This window comes from Oncorhynchus gorbuscha, linkage group LG02 (assembly GCF_021184085.1).
Source record: "Oncorhynchus gorbuscha isolate QuinsamMale2020 ecotype Even-year linkage group LG02, OgorEven_v1.0, whole genome shotgun sequence".
Lineage (NCBI taxonomy): Eukaryota > Metazoa > Chordata > Actinopteri > Salmoniformes > Salmonidae > Oncorhynchus > Oncorhynchus gorbuscha.
The window spans coordinates 14,605,354-14,629,437 of record NC_060174.1 but is presented as its reverse complement, the minus strand read 5'-3'; the positions used below and the strand labels follow the sequence as shown (position 1 = coordinate 14,629,437).

The 24,084-nt window shown below is 45.9% G+C and overlaps 1 protein-coding gene across 2 annotated transcripts in view; it reads left to right on the top strand.

Annotated features, from left to right (window-relative positions):
* Nucleotides 1–24,084, top strand: part of LOC123997602 (nuclear factor 1 A-type-like) — a 241,295-nt gene that overhangs the window by 161,270 nt on the left and 55,941 nt on the right. For both annotated transcript variants that reach the window (XM_046302019.1, XM_046302013.1), the window contains exons 6-7: nt 3,280–3,407; nt 12,260–12,310. In XM_046302019.1, the coding sequence (XP_046157975.1) occupies nt 3,280–3,407; nt 12,260–12,310 (179 nt within the window). The remainder of the gene's footprint in view (nt 1–3,279; nt 3,408–12,259; nt 12,311–24,084) is intronic.

Below are 24,084 nucleotides of genomic sequence, written 5' to 3'. Positions count from 1 at the left end.
TCAGCTTCAGTGTTTGACTGGGGGACAGCTTCAGTGTGACTGGGGGACAGCTTCAGTGTGTGACTGGGGGGCAGCTTCCGTGTTTGACTGGGGGTCAGCTTCAGTGTTTGACTGGGGGACAGCTTCAGTGTGTGACTGGGGGATGGGGCAGCTTCCGTGTTTGACTGGGGGTCAGCTTCAGTGTTTGACTGGGGGGCAGCTTCAGTGTTTGACTGGGGGAAGCTTCCGTGTTTGACTGGGGGGCAGCTTCAGTGTGTGACTGGGGGGCAGCTTCAGTGTGTGACTGGGGGGGGCAGCTTCAGTGTTTGACTGGGGGACAGCTTCCGTGTTTGACTGGGGGACAGCTTTAGTGTGTGACTGGGGGTCAGCTTCAGTGTGTGACTGGGGGGCAGCTTCAGTGTTTGACTGGGGGACAGCTTCCGTGTTTGACTGGGGGACAGCTTCAGTGTGTGACGGGGGGCAGCTTCAGTGTTTGACTGGTGGGACAGCTTCCGTGTTTGACTGGGGGAGGGCAGCTTCCGTGTTTGACTGGGGGACAGCTTCAGTGTGACTGGGGGACAGCTTCAGTGTGTGACTGGGGGACAGCTTCATTGTTTGACTGGGGGACAGCTTCAGTGTGACTGGGGGAACAGCTTTAGTGTGTGACTGGGGGTCAGCTTCAGTGTTTGACTGGGGGACAGCTTCAGTGTGACTGGGGGGACAGCTTCAGTGTGTGACTGGGGGCAGCTTCCGTGTTTGACTGGGGGTCAGCTTCAGTGTTTGACTGGGGGACAGCTTCAGTGTGTGACTGGGGGGGATGGGGCAGCTTCCGTGTTTGACTGGGGGTCAGCTTCAGTGTTTGACTGGGGGGGGGGGCAGCTTCAGTGTTTGACTGGGGGAAGCTTCCGTGTTTGACTGGGGGCAGCTTCAGTGTGTGACTGGGGGCAGCTTCAGTGTGTGACTGGGGGGCAGCTTCAGTGTTTGACTGGGGGACAGCTTCCGTGTTTGACTGGGGGACAGCTTTAGTGTGTGACTGGGGGTCAGCTTCAGTGTGTGACTGGGGGCAGCTTCAGTGTTTGACTGGGGGACAGCTTCCGTGTTTGACTGGGGGACAGCTTCAGTGTGTGACGGGGGGCAGCTTCAGTGTTTGACTGGGGGCAGCTTCCGTGTTTGACTGGGGGAGGGCAGCTTCCGTGTTTGACTGGGGGACAGCTTCAGTGTTTGAATGGGGGACAGCTTCAGTGTGTGACTGGGGGACAGCTTCCGTGTTTGACTGGGGGACAGCTTCCGTGTTTGACTGGGGGACAGCTTCCGTGTTTGACTGGGGGGACAGCTTCCGTGTTTGACTGGGGGACAGCTTCAGTGTGACTGGGGGACAGCTTCAGTGTGTGACTGGGGGGCAGCTTCCGTGTTTGACTGGGGGACAGCTTCCGTGTTTGACTGGGGGACAGCTTCCGTGTTTGACTGGGGGACAGCTTCCGTGTTTGACTGGGGGGCAGCTTCAGTGTGACTGGGGGACAGCTTCAGTGTGTGACTGGGGGACAGCTTCATTGTAAGACTGGGGGACAGCTTCAGTGTGACTGGGGGACAGCTTCAGTGTGTGACTGGGGGACAGCTTCAGTGTGTGACTGGGGGGGATGGGGCAGCTTCCGTGTTTGACTGGGGGTTAGCTTCAGTGTTTGACTGGGGGGGCAGCTTCAGTGTTTGACGGGGGAGCTTCCGTGTTCGACTGGGGGCAGCTTCAGTGTGTGACTGGGGGCAGCTTCAGTGTGTGACTGGGGGGCAGCTTCAGTGTTTGACTGGGGGGACAGCTTCCATGTTTGACTGGGGGACAGCTTTAGTGTGTGACTGGGGGTCAGCTTCAGTGTGTGACTGGGGGGCAGCTTCAGTGTTTGACTGGGGGACAGCTTCCGTGTTTGACTGGGGGACAGCTTCAGTGTGTGACTGGGGGCACCTTCAGTGTTTGACTGGGCGGGGGGCAGCTTCCGTGTTTGACTGGGGGGCAGCTTCCGTGTTTGACTGGGGGACAGCTTCAGTGTGTGACTGGGGGGCAGCTTCATTGTTTGACTGGGGGACAGCTTCAGTGTGACTGGGGGACAGCTTCAGTGTGTGACTGGGGCGGCAGCTTCCGTGTTTGATTCGGGGGACAGCTTCCGTGTTTGACTGGGGGACAGCTTCCGTGTTTGACTGGGGGACAGCTTCCGTGTTTGACTGGGGGACAGCTTCAGTGTGACTGGGGGACAGCTTCAGTGTGTGACTGGGGGGCAGCTTCCGTGTTTGACTGGGGGACAGCTTCCGTGTTTGACTGGGGGACAGCTTCCGTGTTTGACTGGGGGACAGCTTCCGTGTTTGACTGGGTGGGCAGCTTCCGTGTTTGACTGGGGGACAGCTTCAGTGTGACTGGGGGACAGCTTCAGTGTGTAACTGCGGGGGCAGCTTCCGTGTTTGACTGGGGGACAGCTTCAGTGTGACTGGGGGACAGCTTCAGTGTGACTGGGGGACAGCTTCAGTGTGTGACTGGGGGGGCAGCTTCAGTGTGTGAATGGGGGGCAGCTTCAGTGTGTGACTGGGGGGCAGCTTCAGTGTGTGACTGGGGGGCAGCTTCAGTGTGTGACTGGGGGGGACAGCTTCAGTGTGTGACTGGGGGGACAGCTTCAGTGTGTGACTGGGGGACAGCTTCAGTGTGTGGCTGGGGGGACAGCTTCAGTGTTTGACTGAGGGGACAGCTTCAGTGTGGCTGTGGGGAGCTTCAGTGTTTGACTGTGGGGGGCAGCTTCAGTGTGTGACTGGGGGGCAGCTTCAGTGTTTGACTGGGGGGCAGCTTCCGTGTGTGACTGGGGGGCAGCTTCAGTGTTTGACTGGGGGCAGCTTCAGTGTGTGACTGGGGGGCAGCTTCAGTGTTTGACTGGGGGACAGCTTCAGTGTGTGGCTGGGGGGGGCAGCTTCAGTGTTTGACTGGTTCCAGGTGGAACCACATGGAGACTAGACAGCAAGTTTGCATCAAACTGAATATAGGATTTCTGAAAATTGAAAATGACAGATACATTTCTGTAGATTGTTCTTTGTATAGCACTTAAAACATTATTTAACTATCAGACATTAACCCTGGTCTCTGTGTGTGTGTGTGTGTGTGTGTGTGTGTGTGTGTGTGTGTGTGTGTGTGTGTGTGTGTGTGTGTGTGTGTGTGTGTGTGTGTGTGTGTGTGTGTGTGTGTGTGTGTGTGTGTGTGTGTGTGTGTGTGTGTGTGTGTGCGTGTGTGTGTGTGTGTGTCCATCTGTCCATGTGTGTGTCCCCGTCCAGCTCGGCCAAGAGGATCAAGTGTATGGAGGACGAGGTGGACAGTCCAGGAGAAGAGTCCTACTATCCAGGTCAAGGGCGCTCCCCGGGCAGCGGCAGCCAGGCCAGCAGCTGGCACGAAGTGGAAACTGGTACGTACTGCTGTAAACTGCCAACACTCTACCCGACTGGTGCCAACACTCCTGTAACACACGCTTACCCTGTCCCTGATACCCTCCCTACTCTTAGCACTGTGACTGAACACAGCTTTTCTTCTCTGCTAGAGACATATAGTATGTTTGGGGAGGAAGTGGACTGACAGGAGAGTGTGTGTGGGAACGTGTGTGTCAAGAGTGAGAATGCAGGGTTGTTTGCGTGCTGGTAAAAATGCAGGATTGTGTATGTGAGGGTGAGAATCGTGTGCGTCCTGAGTCTTCCCTGTCTGTCTTTCTGTGCATTTCTATCTCACGTGGTCACATTTTTTAGAATGCCTGGGATGGTCAGAAAAACCTTCCGATGTCATATACTTTTTTACAAAGGCCATCTGTCTTGATGGGATTAACAATGATGGGATTAACAATGGCATAAATGCTAACACATTGAAAACCGTGGGGTGGGGGGACATAGGGCGCCCGCAGGAATAGTCCAAGAGGCGTATGTGTGTGTTCCACACCCTATATCCTGTACATATTTATGACAGGATGTGTATGTGTGTGTGTGTGTGTATACCCCTTAGTGTGTCAATGTTCGTCACATGCGTGTGTTTGTGTGTGTGTGTATGTGTGTGTGTCATTCTGCAATGCCTTAGGCTGGTGGGCTGTAAATCCCTCAGGGTCCTCCTCCGGTGCTTCAGTGGCTTCACTCTGTAATACACACACACTGTTCCTTTATGTCTCCCTGTATCTTCTCACCTTTTCCACTCTCTGCTCCCCTTCTTATTTATACTGAACTAAAATATACATTTAAAAAGATACAAATATTTTACTGAGTTACAGTTCATATAAGGAAATCAGTCAATTGAAATAAAAGCATTATTCCCTAATCTATGCATTTCAGATGTCTGGGAATATAGATGGTCACAGATACCTTAAAAAAAACAGTTAGGGGTGTGGATCAGATAACCAGTCAGTATCTGGTGTGACCATTTGTCTCATGCAGCGCGACACATCTCGTACGCATAGAGTTGATCAGGCTGTTGATTGTGACCAGTGGAATGTTATTTCACTCTTAAATGGTGGTGCGAAGTTACTGGATATTGTCGGGAACTGGAACACACTGTTGTACACATCGATCCAGAGCATCCCAAACATGCTCAATGGCTATCATGTCTGGTGAATATGCAGGCCAAGGAAGAACTGGGACATTTTCAGCTTCCAGTCAATTGTGTTCGTTGTCCGTAGCTTGGGGCACTCTGTTCACAACATTGACATCAGCAAACCGCTCGCCCACACAACACCATACTACATGAGCTCTGCGGTTGTGAAGCCAGTTGGACGTACTGCCAAATTCTCTAAAATGACAGAGGCAGCTTATGGTAGATAAATTAACATTAAATTATCTGGCAACAGCTCTGGTGGGTGTTCCTGCAGTCAGCATGCCAACTGCACGCTCCCTCAAAATTGAGACATCTGTGGCATTGTGTTGTGACAAAACTGCACATTTTAAAGTGTCCTTTTATTGTGCCCAGCACAAGGTGCACCTGTGTAATGATCATGCTGTTTAATCAGCTACTTGACATGCCACACCTTGTACACAACATTTGAGAGAAATAAGCTGTTTGTGCATCTGGAACATTTCTGGGATCTTTTATTTCAGCTCATGAAACAAGGGACACTTTTACATGTTGCGTTTATATTTTGGTTCAGTGTAAATACAGTATATATATATTAAAATATATATGAATAATATATATATATATATATACTGTGTACACCGAACCAATATATATATATATATATATATATATATATATTGGTTCGGTGTATACAGTATATATATGTATATATATATAGATATATATGTATATATATGTATATATGTATATATATGTATATATATTCATATACACAGTACCAGTCAAAAGTTTGGACACGCCTACTCATTCCAGTGTTTTTCTTTATTTTGACTATTTTCTACATAATAGTGAAGACATTAAAAACTATGAAATAACAAATATGGAATCATGTAGTAACCAAAAAAAGTGTTAATTAAATCTAAATCTATTTTATATTTGAGATTCTTCAAAGTAGCCACCCTTTGCCTTGATGACAGCTTTTCACACTCTTGGCATTCTCCAAACCAGCTTCCAACAGTCTTGACAGATTTCCCACATATGCTGAGCACTTGTTGGCTGCTTGTTTCTTCACTCTGCGGTCAAACTCATCCCAAACCGTCTCATTTGGGTTGAGGGCAGGTGATTGTGGAGGCCAGTACATCTGATGCAGCACTCCATCACTCTACTTCTTGGTGAAATAGCCCTTAGACAGCCTGGAGGTGAGTTGGGTCATTGTCATGTTGAAAATCAAATTATAGTCCCACTATGCGCAAAACAGATGGGATGGCATATCACTGTAAAATGCTGTGGTAGCCATGCTAGTTCAGTGTGCCTTGAATTCTAAATAAATCACAGACAGTGTCACCAGCAAAGCACCATCACACCACTTCCTCCAAGCTTCACAGTGGGAACTACAAATGCAAAGATCATCCATTCACCTACTCTGCGTGTCACAAAGACATGGCGGTTGGAACCAAAAATCGTACAGATTTCCAAAGTACAGATTTCCACCAGTCTAATTTCCATTGCTCGTGTTTCTTAGCCCAATCAAGTCTCTTCTTATTATTGGTGTCTGTTAGTAGTGGTTTCTTTGTAGAAGTTTGACCATGGAGGCCTGATTCAACCCGTCTCCTCTGAACAGTTGATTTAGGGATCTGTGTGAAGAATTTATTTGGTCTCCAATTTCTGAGGTGCAGTAAACTCTAATGAACTTATCCTCTGCAGCAGAGTTAACTCTGGGTCTTCCTTTCCTGTAGCGGTCCTCATGAGAGCCAGTTTCATCATAGCGCTTCATGGTTTTTGCGACTGCATTTGAAGAAACTTTGAAAATTCTTGTAATTTTCCGCATTGACTAACCTTCATGCTTCAAGTAATGATGGACTGTCATTTCTCTTTGCTTATTTGAGCTGTTTTTGCCATAAAATGGACTTGGTCTTTTAGCAAATAGGGCTATCTTCTGTATACCACCCCTACCTTGTCACAACACAACTGATTTGCTCAAACACATTAAGAAGGAAATAAATTCCACAAATTAACTTTTAACAAGACGCACCTGTTAATTGAAATGCATTCCAGGTGACTACCTCATGAAGCTGATTGAGAGAGTGCCAAGAGTGTGCAAAGCCATCATCAAGGCAAACGGTGACTACTTTGAAGAATTTAAAATATAAAATATATTTTGATTTGTTTCACACTTTTTTGTTTAATACATGATTCCATGTAATTCATGATTCCATTCCTGAATCCAAGATGGCTTAGCAGTCAGACGTCTTTGTCTTGTCTCGTCCCATGTGTATATATATTTTTCTTCGCGTTCTTTTTAATATTTTTCCTAAACCTCAACTTCAAAATAGTCCCCTGCAACCCGCCTCATCCAATGTGGTGTGGATCTCTTTTTTCCTACCGTATTTCTATTTACCTCCAAACTGGAATACCTCAACTGAAGCTAGCTAGCTAACTAGCTACCAGCTATTGGTCAGCTAACCACTGCAAGCGGTCATCAGCTAACCTTTAGCTCGGAAAGCTCTCGCCAGTTCGTACAACACGTTTCAAACCAGAGCATACCGGACCTATTTTTCTCTCCATATCCCTGGATTCCTACCATAAACTCTGAAACTTTTCATCTGGATCATCACAGCTAGCTAACCGCAACCCGGGTTGACTACTCCTGGCTAACGTTTCCGTCCCGGAGCTAGCACCAACTAGCCTGGGGCTAGCCCATGCTAGACCCATCACCCGGCTCACTCCTGGGCTACAATATCTGGACCCCTTCTACTGCCGGTACGGGGCACGGAACCCCACTGATCCTCTACGACTGGAATACCGACATAATCTGCCCGAGGATTCTAACAGGCCCCTCAGGCGCAACGCCCACTGAAGGCACATTCTGCTAACCTGCTAGGCCTGCTAGCTACCTAGAGCTACTTGGAACCCTACTAACTCCACGACTGGTCTATCGACGTCACTGTACGAAGTGGCAAAAACAGACTTACCCCCATCGCGGACTTACCCCCAAAGGCTAAATTGCTAGCCGGTCTGCTAAATGCTAGCTTGCCAGCCCCGGTCTGCTAACTGCTAGCTTGTTTATCCCCGTCCTACTAACTGTTAGCATGTTAGCATCAGCCTGATAACTGTCTGAATCGCCTTATTCCCAGTCAGCCCAATCACTCACTGGACCAATATGTTCACTTGGTTACGCATGCCTCTCTCTAATATCAATATGCCTCGTTCATTACTGTCCTGGTTAGTGATTACTGTCTTATTTCACTGTAGATCCTCTAGCCCTGCTCAATATGCCTTAACCAACCATGTTGTTCCACCTCCTACATATGTAATGACCTGGTTTAAATGTCTCTAGAGATTATATCTCTCTCATCATTACTCAATGCCTAGGTTTACCTCCAATGTACTCACATCCTACCTTACCTTTGTCTGTACGCTATGCCTTGAATCTATGCTATCGTGCCCAGAAACCTGCTCCTTTTACTCTCTGTTCCGAACGTGCTAGATGTCCAGTTCTTATAGCCTTTAGCCGTACTCTTATCCTACTTCTCCTTTGTTCCTCTGGTGATGTAGAGGTTAATCCAGGTCCTGCAGTGCCTAGCTCCACTCCCACTTCCCAGGTGCTCTCATTTGTTGACTTCTGTAACCGTAAAAGCCTTGGTTTCATGCATGTTAACATTAGAAGCCTACTCCCTAAATTTGTTTGTTTTACTCACTGCTTAAGCACACTCTGCCAACCCGGATGTCTTAGCCGTGTCTGAATCCTGGCTTAGGAAAACCACCAAAAACCATGAAATCTCCATTGCTCACTATAACATTTTCTGCCAAGATAGACCTGCCAAAGGGGCCGGTGTTGCAATCTACTGCAAAGATAGCCTGCAGAATTCTGTATTACTATCTATGTCTGTACCCAAACAATTCAAGCTTCCACTTCTAAAAATTCACCTTTCCAGAAACAAGTCTCTCACTGTTGCCTCTTGCTATAGACCTCCCTCTGCCCCCAGCTGTGCCTTGGATACCATAAGTGAATTGATTGCCCCCCATCTATCTTCTGAGCTCGTGTTCCTAGGTGACCTAAACTGGGACATGCTTAACACCCCGGCCATCCTACAATCCAAGCTTGATGCCCTCAATCTCACACAAATTATCAATGAACCTACCAGGTAAAACTCCAGATCCGTAAACACGGACACCCTCATAGATGTCATCCTAACTAACTCACCCTCCAAATACACCTCTGCTGTTTTCAATCAAGATCTCAGCGATCACTGCCTCATTGCCTGCATCCGTAATGGGTCTGCGACCAAACGACCACCCCTCATCACTGTCAAACGCTCCCTAAAACACTTCTGCAAGCAGGCCTTTCTAATCGACCTGGCCGGGGTATCCTGGAATGTCATTGACCTCATCCCGTCAGTAGATGATGCCTGGCTATTCTTTAAAAGTGCCTTCCTCACCATCTTAAATAAGCATGCCCCATTCAAAAAATTTAGAACTAGGAATTGATATAGACCTTGGTTCACTCCAGACCTGTCTGCTCTTGACCAGCACAAAGTCCCCGTGATATGCAACTTTTCAGGGAAGTTAGGAACAACTATACACAGCTAGTTAGGAATGTTAAGGCTAGCTTTTTCAAACAGAAATTTGCATTCTGTAGAACTAACTCAAAACAGTTCTGGGACGCTGTAAAGTCCATGGAGAATAAGAGCACCTCCTCCCAGCTGCCCAAAGCACTGAGGCTAGGAAACACTGTCAACACTGATAAATCCACTATAATTGAGAATTTCAATAAGCATTTCTTTACGGCTGGCCATGCTTTCCACCTAGCTACCCCTACCCCGGTCAACTGCCCGGCACCCTCCACAGAAACCCGCCAAAGCACCCACCATTTCCCCTTTACCCAAATCCAGATAGCTGATGTTCTGAAAGAGCTGCAAAATCTGAACCCCTACAAATCAGCCGGGCTAGACAATCTGGACCCTCTCTTTCTAAAATTTTCTGCCGAAATTGTTGCAGCCCCTATTACTAGCCTGTTCAACCTCTCTTTCCTATCGTCTGAGATTCCCAAAGATTGGAACGCTGCCGCGGTCATCCCCCTCTTCAAAAGGGGAGACACTCTAGACCCAAACTGCTACAGACCTATATCTATCCAACCCTGTCTTTCTAAGGTCTTCGAAAGCCAAGTTAACAAACAGATTACCGACCATTTCGAATCCCACCATACATGCAATCTGGTTTCAGAACTGGTCATGGGTGCACCTCAGCCACGCTCAAGGTCCTAAACGACATCATATCCGCCATCCATAAAAGACATTACTGTGCAGCCGTATTCATCGACCTTGCCAAGGTTTTAGACTCTGTCAATCACCACATTCTTATTGGCAGACTTGACACCCTTGGTTTCTCAAAAGATTCCCTCGCCTGGTTTACCAACTACTTCTCTGATAGAGTTCAGTGTGTCAAATCTGAGGGACTGTTGTCCGGACCTCTGCCAGTCTCTTTGGGGTGTCCCACAGGGTTCAGTCCTCGGGCCGACTATCTTCTCTGTATACATCAATGATGTTGCTCTTGCTGCTGGTGATTGTCTGATACACCTCTACGCAGACGACACCATTCTGTATACCTCTGGCTCCTCTTTGGACACTGTGTTAACTAACCTCGAGACGAGCTCAATGCCATACAACTCTCCTTCCGTGGCCTCCAACTGCTCTTAAACGCAAGTAAAACTAAATGCATGCTATCCAACCGATACTGCTCGCACCTGCTCGCCCGTCCAGCATCACTACTCTGGATGGCTCTGACTTAGAATACGTGGACAACTACTAATACCTAGGTGTCTGGATAGACTCACATTAAGCTTCTCCAATCCAAAATTAAATATAGAATTGGTTTCCTATATCGCAACAAAGCATCCTTCACTCATGCTGCCAAACATACTCTCATAAAACTGACCATCCTACCGATCCTCGACTTCGGTGATGTCATCTATAAAATTGCCTCCAACACTCGACTCAACAAACTGCAGTTTATCACAGGGCCATCCATCTCGTTGGTTGGCTCTCGCTTCATACTCGTCGCCAAACCCACTGGCTACAGGTCATCTACAAGTCTCTGCTAGGTAAAGCCCCACCTTATCTCAGCTCACTGGTCACCATAGCAGCACCCACTCGTAGCTCGCGCTCCAGCAGGTATATCTCACTGGTCACCCCCAAAGCCAATTCCTTCTTTGGTCGTCTTTCCTTACAGTTCTCTGCTGCCAATGACTGGAACAAACTGCAAAAATCTCTGAAGCTGAAAATTCATATCTCCCTCACTAGCTTTAAGCACCAGCTGTCAGAGCAGCTCACAGATCACTGCACCTGTACATAGCCCATCTGTAAATAGCCCATCCAACTACCTCATCCCCATACTGTATTGATTTATTTATCTTGCTCCTTTGCACCCTCATCTTCTGCACATCCTACCATTCCAGTGTTTAATTGTTATATTGTAATTACTTCACCACCTTGGCCTATTTATTGCCTTAACTCCCTTATCTTACCTCATTTGCACTCACTGTATATAGACTTTTTGTTTTCTTTTGTTCTACTGTATTATTGACTATGTTTTGTTTATTCCATGTGTAACTCTGTGTTGTTGTATGTGTCAAATTGCTATGCTTGATCTTGGCCAGGTCGCAGTTGCAAATGAGGACATGTTCTCATTTAGCATACCTGGTTAAGGAAAGGTGAAATAAATACACATTTTTAAAATGTGTGTTATTTCATACTTTTGATGTCTTCACTAGTATTCTACAATGTTGAAAATAGTCAAAATAAAGAAAAACCCTTGAATGAGTAGGTATGTCCAAACTTTTGACTGGTACTGTATATATATATATATATATATATATATATATATATATATATATATATATATATATATCCTCTTCTTATAGCCTTACAGTGCAGAGAGAGAACACATAAGGAGAGAAGAGACACACAGCTTTCTCCCTCGCAGACAATGTCACATTGAACGCTCCTTATGCTTTTACAGAGCACACCTTAGGCCTTATACCTTACAGGTAGACGACAGGAGTGTGTGTCCGTGTGTGTGTGAGCCTGTGAGTGTGTGTGTGGAGGGGGAGTGTTTGTTTTTGTTAAAGAGGAGAGGGTGGAGTTGCCAGTGACTCGGAGAAGAGGCCCACCTATAGGATAAGGGGACGGGCAAGGGTGTGTTTGTTTCCGTGTGTGTGTGTGTGTGTGTGTGTGTTTCTGTTTCATATTCCCAGAGTTTATGAATAAGACATGATGTCAGTGAGAGCATCTCCATGAGGTAAACAGGCTGTGTGGGTATGTTTGTGTACAGAGTGAGTGTGTGTGTGTGCACGTATGCTTTTGTGAATGGGGGTGTTTGCTGTTGTGTGTGTGTGTGTGTGTGTGTGTGTGTGTGTGTGTGTGTGTGTGTGTGTGTGTGTGTGTGTGTGTGTGTGTGTGTGTGTGTGTGTGTGTGTGTGTGTGTGTGTGTGTGTGTGTGTGTGTGTGTGTGTGTGTGTGTGTGTGTGTGTGTGATTGCCTGTGTAACGTGACCCCGGCCCTGTTCCACCCTTATGGGAACGGAACATGCTTAATTGATGAGGTAATGCTCCATTTTCTCTCCTAACGCTACACTATATTCACCCTGCCTCTTTTTCTTTCTTCTCTTTTGTTCCCTTGTTTCTTTCCCCCCTTTCCTTTTGTCTCTCAAAAGCTGGATATAAACTGCGTGGCTCGCTAGCTAGTTCGTTCATCTCAAGACAAGGTAAAGATGCATTACTCTTTCCAATTTCACCTCCTATCCTCTGTTGCCCCCCTCCTTCTCTCCACCCCCTCACCCCCTCACCCCTCCCCTCCAAATCAGGACATGGTTATCGAGTTTTGTGGTTGGTGTTTTGTATTGTCTATGCTGCACCCCCCCTCCTTCCACCTCTCCCTCCCTTCACTGTGTGTGATTGTGATAAACAAAGAATGGAACTGAAACAGATCCTTGCGGCACACCTTAGGCCTTATATCTTATGTACTGTAGCGTGGGGTTCATGTCCATTGGAATCTTAACAGTGCACCATCATACCTACTGTAACTCCACCCATTTTATATCTGTTAAGTGTCTCTCCGAATATAGAACCAATTGTTGTGTCAAATTTACAAGGAGTTATTTAGTGTCTTAACTTAGGCCTTGTGTGTCCTATTCGGCCTGCAGACCCAATCAAATCAAATCAAAAGTTATTGGTCACATACACATGTTTAGCAGATGTTATTGGTCACATACACATGTTTAGCAGATGTTATTGGTCACATACACATGTTTAGCAGATGTTATTGGTCACATACACATGGTTAGCAGATGTTATTGGTCACATACACATGGTTAGCAGATGTTATTGGTCACATACACATGGTTAGCAGATGTTATTGGTCACATACACATGGTTAGCAGATGTTATCGGTTACATACACATGGTTAGCAGATGTTATTGGTCACATACACATGTTTAGCAGATGTTATTGGTCACATACACATGTTTAGCAGATGTTATTGGTTAAACACATGTTTAGCAGATGTTATTGGTCACATACACATGTTTAGCAGATGTTATTGGTTAAACACATGTTTAGCAGATGTTATTGGTCACATACACATGTTTAGCAGATGTTATTGGTCACATACACATGGTTAGCATATGTTATTGGTCACATACACATGTTTAGCAGATGTTATTGGTCACATACACATGTTTAGCAGATGTTATTGGTCACATACACATGTTTAGCAGATGTTATTGGTCACATACACATGTTTAGCAGATGTTATTGGTCACATACACATGGTTAGCAGATGTTATTGGTCACATACACATGGTTAGCAGATGTTATTGGTCACATACACATGGTTAGCAGATGTTATTGGTCACATACACATGGTTAGCAGATGTTATCGGTTACATACACATGGTTAGCAGATGTTATTGGTCAAATACACATGGTTAGCAGATGTTATTGGTCACATACACATGGTTAGCAGATGTTATTGGTCACATACACATGGTTAGCAGATGTTATTGGTCACATACACATGGTTAGCAGATGTTATTGGTCACATACACATGTTTAGCAGATGTTATTGGTCACATACACATGGTTAGCAGATGTTATTGGTCACATACACATGGTTAGCAGATGTTATTGGTCACATACACATGTTTAGCAGATGTTATTGGTCACATACACATGTTTAGCAGATGTTATTGGTCACATACACATGTTTAGCAGATGTTATTGCGAGTGTAGAGAAATGCTTGTGCTTCTAGTTCTGACAGTGCAGCAATATCTTACAAGTAATATCTAACAATTTCACAAAAACTACCTAATACACACAAGTCTAAGTAAAGGAATTGAATAATAATATATACATATATGGATGAGCAATGACAGAGCGGCACAGGCAAGATGCAATAGATGGTATAGAATACCATTATTCTGAAAAGAGAGGGTGTTCTATGCTAAAGATGTGTATAGGGAAGAGGAGTGGAACTGATAGCGCAACATGAAATCTTATTCAAATCTGTTCATATACACCCCCAGGAAGAATGTGACACCATTTTTTGTTGTTGTACATTTTCTGACAAGCAGGCACTTAGATATGGTCATTTTCACCTTTTCACACCTTCATAGAATGTTTGGGAACATATGCAGTGCCTTGCGAAAGTATTCGGCCCCCTTGAACTTTGCGACCTTTTGCTACATTTCAGGCTTCAAACATAAAGATATAAAACTGTATTTTTTTGTGAAGAACAAGTGGGACACAATCATGAAGTGGAACAACATTTATTGGATATTTCAAACTTTTTTAACAAATCAAAAACTGAAAAATTGAGCGTGCAAAATTATTCAGCCCCTTTACTTTCAGTGCAGCAAACTCTCTCCAGAAGTTCAGTGAGGATCTCTGAATGATCCAATGTTGACCTAAATGACTAATGATGATAAATACAATCCACCTGTGTGTAATCAAGTCTCCGTATAAAGGCACCTGCACTGTGATAGTCTCAGAGGTCTGTTAAAGCGCAGAGAGCATCATGAAGAACAAGGAACACACCAGGCAGGTCCGAGATACTGTTGTGAAGAAGTTTAAAGCCGGATTTGGATACAAAAAGATTTCCCAAGCTTTAAACATCCCAAGGAGCACTGTGCAAGCGATACTATTGAAATGGAAGGAGTATCAGACCACTGCAAATCTACCAAGACCTGGCTGTCCCTCTAAACTTTCAGCTCATACAAGGAGAAGACTGATCAGAGATGCAGCCAAGAGGCCCATGATCACTCTGGATGAACTGCAGAGATCTACAGCTGAGGTGGGACACTCTGTCCATAGGACAACAATCAGTCGTATATTGCACAAATCTGGCCTTTATGGAAGAGTGGCAAGACGAAAGCCATTTCTTAAAGATATCCATAAAAAGTGTTGTTTAAAGTTTGCCACAAGCCACCTGGGATACACACCAAACATGTGGAAGAAGGTGCTCTGGTCAGATGAAACCAAAATTGAACTTTTTGGCAACAATGCAAAACGTTATGTTTGGCGTAAAAGCAACACAGCTCATCACCCTGAACACACCATCCCCACTGTCAAACATGGTGGTGGCAGCATCATGGTCTGGGCCTGCTTTTCGTCAGCAGGGACAGGGAAGATGGTTAAAATTTATGGGAAGATGGATGGAGCCAAATACAGGACCATTCTGGAAGAAAACCTGATGGAGTCTGCAAAAGACCTGAGACTGGGACGGAGATTTGTCTTCCAACAAGACAATGATCCAAAACATAAAGCAAAATCTACAATGGAATGGTTCAAAAATAAACATATCCAGGTGTTAGAATGGCCAAGTCAAAGTCCAGACCTGAATCCAATCAAGAATCTGTGGAAAGAACTGAAAACTGCTGTTCACAAATGCTCTCCATCCAACCTCACTGAGCTCGAGCTGATTTGCAAGGAGGAATGGGAAAAATTTTCAGTCTCTCGATGTGCAAAACTGATAGAGACATACCCCAAGCGACTTACAGCTGTAATCGCAGCAAAAGGTGGCGCTACAAAGTATTAACTTAAGGGGGCTGAATAACTTTGCACGCCCAATTTTTCAGTTTTTGATTTGTTAAAAAAGTTTGAAATATCCAATAAATGTCGTTCCACTTCATGATTGTGTCCCACTTGTTGTTGATTCTTCACAAAAAATACAGTTTTATATCTTTATGTTTGAAGCCTGAAATGTGGCAAAAGGTCGCAAAGTTCAAGGGGGCCGAATACTTTCGCAAGGCACTGTATACTAAGGAATTTGGGAACCTTCTATATATAGAGTGGAAAAGAGGCCGTGTGTTTGGACACATAATAGACACTGCAGTAAATACAATATATGTCTTGTCCAGGACCCGAGTCCACGCAGTCCTGTGCGCCATAGCCAATCAGTAGGCCAATATGCAAATGGGCCATCTGCCACACGGGCCTGCTATCATTCACTTTGAACTGGACTGTGTGTTTACAGGCAGTAGGGCCTGCTATCATTCACTTTGAACTGGACTGTGTGTTTACAGGCAGTAGGGCCTGCCATCGTTCACTTTGAACTGGACTGTGTGTTTACAGGCAGTAGGGCCTGCCATCGTTCACTTTGAACTGGACTGTGTGTTTACAGGCAGTAGAGCCTGTCATCGTTCACTTTGAACTGGACTGAGTGTTTACAGGCAGTAGAGCCTGCCATCGTTCACTTTGAACTGGACTGTGTGTTTACAGGCAGTAGGGACTGCCATCATTCACTTTGAACTGGACTGTGTGTTTACAGGCAGTAGGGCCTGCCATCGTTCACTTTGAACTGGACTGTGTGTTTACAGGCAGTAGAGCCTGCCATCATTCACTTTGAACTGGACTGTGTGTTTACAGGCAGTAGGGCCTGCCATCGTTCACTTTGAACTGGACTGTGTGTTTACAGGCAGTAGGGCCTGCCATCGTTCACTTTGAACTGGACTGTGTGTTTACAGGCAGTAGAGCCTGCCATCATTCACTTTGAACTGGACTGTGTGTTTACAGGCAGTAGGGACTGCCATCGTTCACTTTGAACTGGACTGTGTGTTTACAGGCAGTAGGGCCTGCCATCGTTCACTTTGAACTGGACTGTGTGTTTACAGGCAGTAGAGCCTGTCATCATTCACTTTGAACTGGACTGTGTGTTTACAGGCTGGACTGTGTGTTTATCAACAACAATATGGCAAATTAACAATCACTATTTTCAGAACCTTGTGGTCATTTTTCAAAACTCTAGACACAAAACTCAAAACGGTCGTCACATGTAACACAGGCTGTCCAGTGTTCAAAATATTGCATTGTGCATTCATATCTTTAAAGAAACCTTGCGCTTGCAGAATCATTGGTTCAAATAACTCATTCATCATGAAATACCATTCATTTAGATCACCCAGACACAAGATACCGATAGTTTCACTGTGTAGTTGTTTGTTCAACCCTTAAATATTGTAGTACAGAATGTGATACATGTTTCATTATGCTACTACACGTAAATACATCACTGTAAAAGGACTAATAGAGAGAATACTACAGACACAGTGGAATCATTGAACAAAATAGGACATTTATTGATGAAATACAATAAAATCACAACATAGGTTTCTTTGAATCAAAGCAAAAATAATTAGCTACAAAAAAAAGAAAAAACAGTTAAAGGTCAACTGCAGTGTTCCTCACCTGGCTTACTGTAAAACATCACTGCAGTGTTCCTCACCTGGCTTACTGTAAAACATCACTGCAGTGTTCCTCACCTGGCTTACTGTAAAACATCACTGCAGTGTTCCTCACCTGGCTTACTGTAAAACATCACTGCAGTGTTCCTCACCTGGCTTACTGTAAAACATCACTGCAGTGTTCCTCACCTGGCTTACTGTAAATCATCACTGCAGTGTTCCTCACCTGGCTTACTGTAAAACATCACTGCAGTGTTCCTCATCCACATCACATCCACAGCATGGTGGAACCTGACATTATCCCACACAATGACATAGGTCATGCCATCAGCTCTACAGACCTGATTTAGCCCATCAAGGAAGGTTACAGTCGAACAGTGAATCATGTGGCTGCCTGCAACTCAATATATAGAGTATATAGAGTAGAGAGCTTTAGATGTTGTTTGACCAAACATTAGAACGGGCAAGATGCGTAATCTCAGCAACTTTGACCGTTGTGTGATTGTTGATGGCACACATGGTGATTCCAGCATCTCAGAAACAGCTGCCTTCCTGGGATTTTTACGCACTACAGTCTCTAGAGTTTACTGAGAATGGTGCGATAAACAAAACACATTCAGTGAGCCACAGTTCTGTGGGGAAACCACCTTGTTAATGAGAGAGGTCAGAGGATAATGTCTAGACTCATTCAAGCTAACAGAAAGGCCACAAATGCTCAAATAACATCTGTTTAAAACAGTGTTGTTCAGAAGGGCATCTCTTAATGTACAATGCCGGGAATCATTCAGGCTGTGGAGGCAAAAGGGGTCCTACCCAGTACGAGATAGGTGTACCTAATAAAGTGGCCGGTGAGTGTACAGTCATGTTAAATCTGATAACGTGGTCTGGAAAAGTGGTACATGGGACCATGGAAACAGTGTCTGATAAAGAATGATGATGAAACATTACATCCATAGATAATGTAGTCCAATTGGTTTATGTTCGATAATTGGTGTCAATGGATCTCGTTATCCTGAAACTTTCATGATCTAAACATGGAATATTGTTTGTCAGTTTCCATAAAACTCTGCCTTAAGAGTAATGCAACAGTTACTTATCATTTTGAGCAGTTGTATCAATTGATAGTTAGATCATTGTAATGAAATGAATAGACAGTCTTTTCAGATGTAATGTGTGAATTTCATTTTGAAATGGTAATACTTTGATGTTATGTTGTGTAATTTTGAACAGGTGATTTTAGTTCAATGAACAGATGATCTTAGCGTTATGTGTATTCTATCCAAGAAATTGGAAAAAGTGTTAGAGTTTTGAAAAATTTGCATTTTGATCATTGGTTGTGCGTTTTGTGTCTAGAGTTTTGAAAAATGACATCAAGGTTCTGAAATTAGTGCCAAAGTGATTGTGAAAAACTGTAAAACAAAGGAAGAGATAAATAAGATGTGTCCAGCCTTTGCTGCTATGATATGCTGTGACCCTAATCAAAGAGTATTTAATAACTCCAAATAACTAAAACATACAACATTGTTGTAACATTTAAACTTAAACATGTTTTTCAGTTTTTTTTTGCACTGCATGTATCACTGGTGCGGTTGAATACAGCATGGTGCATGGTGTATGGTGCATTCAATGGAGTTGAATAGCTAGCCAAGGCTACTGCTCAAATGCTGCTGTAATAGGCCTATTCAGGGTGTTTTGTTGTAGGTTTTGTTTTAAATGTTGTTGTTTTTTACCCCTTTTCCTCCCCAATTTCGTGGTATTCAATTGTTTTAGTTGCTACTATCATGTCTCATTGCTACAACTCCTGTACGGGCTCGGGAGAGACGAAGGTTGAAAGTCATGCGTCCTCCGATACACAACCCAACCAAGCCAAACTGCTTATTAACACAGCGCGCATCCAACCCGGAAGCCAGCCGCACCAATGTGTCGGAGGAAACACCGTGCCCCTGGCAACCTTGGTTAGCGTGCCCGCCACAGGAGTTGCTGGTGCGCGATGAGACAAGGATATCCCTACTGGCAAAACCCTCCCTAACCCGGACGACGCTAGGCAAATTGTGCATCGCCCCACGGACCTCCCGGTCACGACAGAGCCTGGGCGCGAACCCAAAGTCTCTGGTGGCACAGCTGGCGCTGCAGTACAGCGCCCTTAACCACTGCGCCACCCGGGAGGCCCTCAGGTTTCGTTTTTTTGACTACTCATTGTCAAGCTTTAATAAACGAAGCCAGACTGCAACATTTTATTAACCTTTATTAACCGTACACTTTCCCTCCACTACACACTGTAAATGGGACACACGAAATATAGCTCAATTGAAGTTGAATTCACCGATGTGAGTGCATCACATCACACAACTGTTGACTCATTTATACTCGCTTGTGTGTCCTATTCGGCCCGCAGGCCTTGTGTGTCCTATTCGGCGCTCAGGCCTTGTGTGTCCTATTCGGCCCGAGAGGCCTTGTGTGTCCTATTCGGCCCGCAGGCCTTGTGTGTCCTATTCAGCCCGCAGGCCTTGTGTGTCCTATTCGGCCCGCAGGCCTTGTGTCCTATCCGGCCCGGGAGGCCCTGTGTGTCCTATTCGGCCCGCAGGCCTTGTGTGTCCTATTCAGCCCGCAGGCCTTGTGTGTCCTATTCGGTCCACAGGCCTTGTGTGTCCTATTCGGCCCGAAGGCCTTGTGTGTCCTATCCGGTCCGCAGGCCTTGTGTGTCCTATTCAGCCTGCAGGCCTTGTGTGTCCTATTCAGCCCGCAGGCCTTGTGTGTCCTATTCGGTCCGCAGGCCTTGTGTGTCCTATTCGTCCCGAAGGCCTTGTGTGTCCTATTCGGTCCGCAGGCCTTGTGTGTCCTATTCGGCCCGCAGGCCTTGTGTGTCCTATTCGGCCCGCAGGCCTTGTGTGTCCTATTCGACTCGCAGGCCTTGTGTGTCCTATTCGGCCCGCAGGCCTTGTGTGTCCTATTTGGCCCGCAGGCCTTGTGTGTCCTATTTGGCCCGCAGGCCTTGTGTGTCCTATTCGGCCCACAGGCCTTGTGTGTGCGCTAGCCTATTAGCCACATTATGACTGACCTTTGATCATTTCCCTTGCTAGCTTGATTATATTGAAGTTCCCAGCCTTTAGTTACATTTGTCCGTTTCTGTTCAAAACATTGAGTCATTGAAACTGAAACAGTGCATCCTGAATGGGTGGAGGCGGCAAACAATGTAGCAGGCCAGCTGTGATTTATTTTTAAATGATATTAATCATGCATTGAACTGCATCCATCTATTCTGCCAGCAATGTCTTACTGTACGTCATTTATTTTTTGGTCCAATATAACCTTGGTTTTGAAGCATGAACTGAGAATTTGATATGTTGTGACTGATATTATGATTGTCTGTTTGTTTTATATCTGCAAAGTAGTTAAACACTGTCAGTTCCACTTTAAACACTTTAAAGAATGTGAAGAGTTAAACAATGTGTTGCATTCTCAGACAGGGACACCTCAGTCCCTTACATGCTCTGTGTATTATGGAATTCATATCAAATGTATTTATATAGCCCCTCTTACATCAGCTGATATCTCAAAGTGCTGTACAGAAACCCAGCCTGAAACCTCAAACAGCAAGCAATGCAGGTGTAGAAGCACGGTGGCTAGGAAAAACTCCCTAGAAAGGCCAAAACCTAGGATGAAACCCAGAGAGGAACCAGGCGAAAGTGGTGGCCAGTCCTCTTCTGGCTGTGCCGGGTGGAGATTATAACAGAACATGGCCAAGATGTTCAAATGTTCATAAATGACCAGCATGGTCAAATAATAATAATCACAGTAGTTGTCGAGGGTGCAGCAAGTCAGCACCTCAGGAGTAAATGTCAGTTGGCTTTTCAGAGCCGACCATTGAGAGTATCTCTACCGCTCCTGCTGTCTCCAGAGAGTTGAAAACAGCAGGTAGTATGTCTGGTGAACAGGTCAGGGTTCCATAGCCGCAGGCAGAACAGTTGAAACTGGAGCAGCAGCACAGCCAGGTGGACTGGGGACAGCAAGGAGTCATCATGCCAGAAAGTCCTGAGGCATGATTCTAGGGCTCAGGTCCTCCGAGAGAGAAAGAAAGAAAGAAAGAAAGAGGGAAAGAATTACAGAGAGCATACTTAAATTCACACAGGACACCGGACAAGACAGGAGAAATACTCCAGATATAACAGACTGACCCTAGCCCCCCGATACATAAACTACTGCAGTATAAATACGGGAGGCTGAGACAGGAGGGGTCGGGAGACACTGTGGCCCCATCCGATGATACCCCCTAACAGGGCGAAACAGGCAGGATATAACCCCACCCACTATGCCAAAGCACAGCCCCCACACCACTTGAGGGATACCTTCAACCACCAACTTACCATCCTGAGACAAGGCCGAGTATAGCCCACGGAGATCTCCGCCACGGCACAGCCCAAGGGGGGGCGCCAACCCAGACAGGAAGACCACGTCAGTGACTCAACCCACTCAAGTGACGCACCCCTCCTAGGGACGGCATGGAAGAACACCAGTAAGCCAGTGACTCAGTCCCTGTAAAAGGGTTTGAGGCAGAGAATCCTGGTGGAGAGAGGGGAACCAGCCAGGCAGAGACAGCAAGGGCGGTTCGTTGCTCCAGAGCCTTTCCGTTCACCTTCACACTCCTGGGCCGGACTACACTCAATCATATGACCCACTGAAGAGATGAGTCTTCAATAAAGACTTAAAGATTGAGACCGAGTCTGTGTCTCTCACATGGATAGGCAGACCATTCCATAAAAATGGAGGTCTATAGGAGAAAGCCCTGCCTACAGCTGTTTGCTTAGAAATTCTAGGGACAATTAGGAGGCCTACGTCTTGTGACCGTAGCGTATGTGTAGGTATGTACGGCAGGACCAAATCAGAGAGAAAGGTAGAAGCAATCACATGTAATGCTTTGTAGGTTAGCAGTAAAACCTTGAAATCAACCCTTGCCTTGACAGGAAGCCAGTGTAGGGAGGCTAGCACTGGAGTATTATGATCAATTTTGGGGTTTTAGTCGGGATTCTAGCAGCCGTATTTAGCACTAACTGAAGTATATTTAGTGCTTTATCCGGGTAGCCGGAAAGTAGAGCATTGCAGTAGTCTAACCTAGAAGTGACAAAAGCATGGATACATTTTTCTCAGATTTTTATAATGTTACGTAGATGGAAAAAGGCTGTCTTTGAAACAGTCTTGATATGTTTGATATGTGTGTTAAAAGAGAGATCAGGGTCCAGTGTAACACCGAATTCAGCATCTCCCCCTTCACCCCTCAATTGTGTGCATGGTGGACTGTATGGGTGTTTGTGTTAACATTTGCATACGTGTGTGTGTGTGCCGGAGTCTATATCTGTGTGTGTCTTGGTCCCCTTGTCCTTGTTCATCTGCACACTGAGTGGGAACATGTGAATGTCCACGTCACACGTCTGTCTGTTCACGTTCTCCAGATCGCCGTCATCCCAACTTCCATTCATATCTTTTATTTCCATAACGCTGTCATTCTCCTTTGGCCTTGGAGCACTCTGTTGATGGTTGATTTGGTTTGTTTGTGGTTACTGAGGTGTACGTGTGTGGAAACACTTGTCGGCATTGGGACAAGTGAGACACGTCAACAGCTGCTGATGCTTCTTCTGGTGTGTGTGTGCCCGTGTGTGTGTGCGCACTGTGTGTGTGTGTGTGTGTGTGTGTGTGTGTGTGTGTGTGTGTGTGTGTGTGTGTGTGTGTGTGTGTGTGTGTGTGTGTGTGTGTGTGTGTGTGTGTGTGTGTGTGTGTGTGTGTGTGTGTGTGTGTGTGTGTGTGTGTGTGCGCGCGCCCGTGTGTGTGTGTGCGCGACCCGTGTGTGTGCGCGCTGTGTGTGTGTGTGTGTATGGACCCCTCACCGCGGTAGACAGTGTTATAATTAGACGTGTTTCATATAAAGTGTTACCGTGGACCGGCATGCCAGCCATTTCCCAGGTAACCCACCTCAGGTCTGAGAAACTCATATGGCCGTCTCGTCTGGCTTAAATAGCCATGTGTCAGCAGGATAGTGTGTGTGTGTGTGCGCGCGCCCGTGTGTGTGTGTGTGCGCGACCCGTGTGTGTGTGTGTATGTGAGAGATGCCCTCTGTCAGCAGGATAGTGTGTGCGTGTGTGTGTCTGCTTGTGAGTGTGTGTGTGTCTGCTTGCGTGTGTGTGTGTGTCTGAGTGTGTGTGTGTGTCTGAGTGTGTGTGTGTGTCTGTCTGAGTGTGTGTGTGTGTCTGAGTGTGTGTGTGTGTCTGAGTGTGAAGGGGGCCAGCAATGCTCTGAGCTGTATGTCTCAGCTGACTATTCAAGGAAGAAATGATTAGTTCAAAGAAACATTTTGGGAAGAAGACTAACTCAATCCATATATTTGATTGAGTTAAAGGTCTGAAGCATAATCACATTCCATTGGCTGGGACCATTACCTGCAGCTGCTTCCTAATTGGTCTCCAACTATCAGAGAAGGCCTTGCAGCAACGTGTATCAGACATGACTGTACATTACACTACACAACGTTGTCCCTGGCATTGATAAGGTCGACTGTATACTACATGGCCTAGTCTGCCCCATCTGGACCAGCTTTGTTATAGTCTGTCTGGCTACCGTGCTCACCCACGTGCAAGCCCCTGAGACAGGGAAGAGCGGGGACAGCTCCCGTGCTCACCCACGTGCAAGCCCCTGAGACAGGGAAGAGCAGGGACAGCTCCCGTGCTCACCCACGTGCAAGCCCCTGAGACAGGGAAGAGCAGGGACAGCTCCCGTGCTCACCCACGTGCAAGCCCCTGAGACAGGGAA